The sequence below is a fragment of the Orycteropus afer genome, unplaced genomic scaffold, assembly GCF_000298275.1.
Source record: "Orycteropus afer afer isolate SDZICR_OR568_19922 unplaced genomic scaffold, OryAfe1.0 scaffold00258, whole genome shotgun sequence".
In the NCBI taxonomy this organism is placed as follows: domain Eukaryota; kingdom Metazoa; phylum Chordata; class Mammalia; order Tubulidentata; family Orycteropodidae; genus Orycteropus; species Orycteropus afer.
The window spans coordinates 2,391,008-2,395,154 of NW_006921845.1; the positions used below are offsets into that span (position 1 = coordinate 2,391,008).

At 41.1% G+C, this 4,147-nt stretch overlaps 1 protein-coding gene and 2 non-coding genes across 3 annotated transcripts; all 3 read left to right on the forward strand.

Annotated features, from left to right (window-relative positions):
- The first annotated feature begins 311 nt into the window (after positions 1-311).
- HSPA8 (heat shock protein family A (Hsp70) member 8) lies at positions 312-3,840 on the forward strand. The gene is made up of 8 exons (XM_007949944.2): positions 312-516; positions 847-1,052; positions 1,284-1,436; positions 1,532-2,087; positions 2,307-2,509; positions 2,742-2,940; positions 3,127-3,359; positions 3,655-3,840. Exons 1-8 carry the CDS (start codon positions 312-314, stop codon positions 3,838-3,840), a joined length of 1,941 nt encoding a protein of 646 aa, XP_007948135.1.
- Positions 2,567-2,659, forward strand: LOC122150902. Its single transcript, XR_006163898.1, has one exon. It is a non-coding gene; the product is annotated as a small nucleolar RNA SNORD14 (small nucleolar RNA).
- On the forward strand, positions 3,440-3,525 carry LOC122150901. The gene has a single exon (XR_006163896.1). It is a non-coding gene; the product is annotated as a small nucleolar RNA SNORD14 (small nucleolar RNA).
- Positions 3,841-4,147: the final 307 nt, after the last annotated feature.

Sequence of the window (4,147 nt, forward strand, 5' to 3'; positions counted from 1 at the left end):
GGCCCCGGTGGCTTTCCGAAGGTAAAGGCAGTGGGGGAGGGGTTAGGACTCTTCTGAGCTGAGACCACGTGCTTAGCGACATTACAAACCTTCAGCAGATGGTTTCTTCAGCCTCGAGAGTGTTCTTGTGCGGCCGTTGGCACGGCAACTTCAACTGCGGCATTAGTTGTCTGACCCCACGTGGCTTCCTAGACTAGCAAAATTTGGAGGGGGGAGGGTTAACCATGAATCATACCTTAGGGAATTCGCGTTTATGAAAGTGCATGCTAGATTTGTTGTATAAATCACGGGTATTTTTTTCCGCAGCAAACATGTCTAAGGGACCAGCAGTTGGCATTGATCTTGGCACCACCTACTCCTGTGTGGGTGTGTTTCAGCACGGTAAAGTGGAGATAATTGCCAATGATCAGGGCAACCGAACCACCCCAAGCTATGTCGCTTTTACTGATACCGAACGATTGATTGGTGATGCCGCAAAGAATCAAGTTGCAATGAATCCCACTAACACGGTTTTTGGTGAGTTGTTTATAAACGGTTTGAAGCAAATGAATTCATTTTGGTTGGGGAGGAAGCAGTTAATTAGAAGTTTGAAGCTTTTTGTCCTGAAGAAGCTAAGGATTTGAAAAGCCATAATTCAGACAGTGAGAATTCAATAAAGTGTATAATTGCTGAAGCTCGGTTTAGGTCTCGGAATATGTGGAAAATGTTTTCTGAATTGTTGGCAAGTATGAGTGGATGGATTTGGGTTCTGAGTCATGCGCTTGGAGTTTTTTTGTATTTCTCTGAAAGATAGGCATTATGAAATACAAAACAGATTAAAGTAGCTGGATTTAATAATTTTGCCAGATGCCAAACGACTCATTGGACGGAGATTTGATGATGCCGTTGTCCAGTCTGATATGAAGCACTGGCCCTTCATGGTAGTGAATGATGCAGGCAGGCCCAAGGTCCAGGTAGAATACAAGGGAGAAACCAAAAGTTTCTATCCAGAGGAGGTGTCATCCATGGTTCTGACAAAGATGAAGGAAATTGCAGAAGCCTACCTTGGGAAGGTGAGTTTGCAAAACCCTGAAGTTTCCTGGTAATGCATATTTCAGGGCTTTAAGTAGTAGTTGGTGAGCATTTCACTTTCAGTAGACTTGTATGTCATGTCGTATCATTGATCATATCCAGTTAGAGACTTGACTAACTAGTAACTAGATAAAGGAATGTCTGGTGTGGCAGCTTTTAAAAATAAAGCTGAAAACAAGTTTGGTTTCAATCTGCTTTTCTTGTATTATTAGACTGTTACCAATGCTGTTGTTACCGTGCCAGCCTACTTTAATGATTCTCAGCGTCAGGCTACCAAAGATGCTGGCACTATTGCTGGCCTTAATGTACTCAGAATCATCAATGAGCCAACTGCTGCTGCTATTGCTTATGGATTAGACAAGAAGGTATGTAGTATCTGGAATACAGATTTGAGTTTAAGATGAATTTAAGCCATTAGGAACTTAAATGCTTTATTAACAAGTTACTAATTTCATGGCAGGTTGGTGCTGAAAGAAATGTCCTCATCTTTGACTTAGGAGGTGGCACTTTTGATGTGTCAATCCTCACTATTGAAGATGGAATCTTTGAAGTCAAATCTACAGCTGGGGACACCCACTTAGGTGGAGAAGACTTTGACAATAGGATGGTCAACCATTTTATTGCTGAGTTCAAACGCAAACATAAGAAGGACATCAGTGAGAATAAGAGGGCTGTCCGTCGCCTCCGCACTGCTTGTGAACGTGCAAAGCGCACACTCTCTTCTAGCACCCAGGCCAGTATTGAGATTGATTCTTTGTATGAAGGAATCGACTTCTATACCTCTATTACCCGTGCCCGATTTGAAGAATTGAATGCTGACTTGTTCCGTGGCACGCTGGACCCTGTGGAGAAAGCCCTCAGGGATGCAAAGCTAGACAAGTCTCAGATCCACGACATTGTCCTGGTGGGTGGTTCTACCCGTATACCCAAGATTCAGAAACTTCTTCAAGATTTCTTCAATGGAAAAGAATTGAACAAGAGCATCAATCCCGATGAAGCTGTTGCTTATGGTGCAGGTAACTGTTTTAGTTAAGTAATTTTAACTAGTTCCTTTAGAGACCCAGTTCAAGATAATGGATTTGCTGTGATGCCTGATTACTAAACATTCGTAGTTTCCACCAAAAGCATGTCTAATGATGGCCCAACTTCCTTGGATGTCTGAGCGCTAAGATTGATAGTAAAATGGAACTTGAAGGAGTTTTAATTTTACATTGGGTTTTTTTTTTCCTTCCAAGCTGTCCAGGCAGCTATCTTATCTGGAGACAAATCTGAAAATGTACAAGATTTGCTGCTCTTGGATGTCACTCCTCTTTCCCTTGGTATTGAAACTGCTGGTGGAGTCATGACTGTACTTATTAAGCGCAATACTACTATTCCTACAAAGCAGACGCAGACCTTCACAACCTACTCTGACAACCAGCCTGGTGTACTCATTCAGGTAAGTTACTGTGTGGTCCTGGTTGCCTTTTGTTTAGAGGTTACTGGGAACACTTGGCCGCTGTGATGATGGAGTCCATAACCATTCGTAGTTTCCACCAGAAGTCTGAAGACTAATGCTGGCAAATTCCTTCCTTGGATGTCTGAGCGACCAATATTCCCTAATTAAGCTTATAAAACAAGTAGCAGAAATATGTACCTTTATCGTAGTAATTTGCTTTTATATATTAAAGGTTTATGAAGGTGAACGTGCCATGACCAAGGATAACAACTTGCTTGGCAAATTTGAACTCACTGGCATACCTCCTGCACCACGTGGTGTCCCCCAGATTGAAGTCACTTTTGATATTGATGCCAATGGGATCCTTAATGTTTCTGCTGTGGATAAGAGTACTGGAAAAGAGAACAAGATCACCATCACTAATGACAAGGGTAAGTCTAGACATAGTAAAAAGTATGTATTCTCAGGTGGTCTTAAAAATAAAATATTCTGGTAAAAGGCAGTTCAGCAATATTTGCATTTTCTGAGAATAGGTTAGCCAAGGTATTAAGTAGTGTGACTGTACTTAATGTGAGATTTTAAGGCATTTGTTTGAAGGAGATTTATTCATTTAATAGGCCGCTTGAGTAAAGAAGACATTGAGCGGATGGTCCAGGAAGCTGAGAAGTACAAAGCTGAAGATGAGAAACAGAGGGATAAGGTGTCATCTAAAAATTCGCTTGAATCCTATGCTTTTAACATGAAAGCAACAGTTGAAGATGAAAAACTTCAAGGCAAGATCAATGATGATGACAAACAGAAGATTCTTGATAAGTGTAATGAAATTATCAACTGGCTTGATAAGAATCAGGTTTGTAACTTTAAGGATATTTTCATGGTAAATAAGATGATGTTGGGGTCACGCATAACTTGGCCTGAGCTTTATAAAGGTCACAATGATGATGAATGGTCCAAACATTCGCAGTTTCCACCAGAATTTGACTTGTGTTGGCATCCTTCCTTGGATGTCTGAGTGACCCAGAATCTGGATCTTTTAATGTGTATTCCTATCACTTTTAATCCTAAATTGCTGATAAGTCCCACTTACAAATGTCAACAGCAATTTTAAATTTTAAGAAACCATTGACAATATTTTCCCCCCTCAGACCGCAGAGAAGGAAGAATTTGAACATCAGCAGAAAGAATTGGAGAAAGTCTGCAACCCCATCATCACCAAGCTGTACCAGAGTGCTGGAGGCATGCCTGGAGGAATGCCTGGGGGCTTCCCTGGTGGTGGAGCTCCTCCATCTGGTGGTGCCTCCTCTGGACCCACTATTGAAGAGGTTGATTAAGTCGGTCACTCAGCATAGATAACCTTAGCATTGTTCCACAGTAAATTGAAGGACCCAAATTTGTAGCACATTCAGTGGCAGTTTTAAAAGTTATACTGCTATACTAAATTTCTGGGCATTCTCAATACTTGAATATGGAATATGCATAGGGGAAGGACGTAACATTGCACTTTACTAGTACTGTATTGTAAGTGGAAAATGCAATGTCTTAAATAAAGCTGTATTTAAAATTGGCACTATACAAGTTGTCTCATTCCATGTTTAAAAGAGTCAACAGGCAATATTTTGTACCTGTGGCCCAATTTCA

Bases quoted from the DNA above. Each gene is read 5' to 3' on its own strand.
- HSPA8 (XM_007949944.2), top strand. From the start codon at position 312: ATGTCTAAGGGACCAGCAGTTGGCATTGATCTTGGCACCACCTACTCC. The intron at 2,941-3,126 runs GTAAGTCTAGAC...TTCATTTAATAG, and splicing joins CACCATCACTAATGACAAGG to GCCGCTTGAGTAAAGAAGAC. The intron at 3,360-3,654 runs GTTTGTAACTTT...TTCCCCCCTCAG, and splicing joins ACTGGCTTGATAAGAATCAG to ACCGCAGAGAAGGAAGAATT.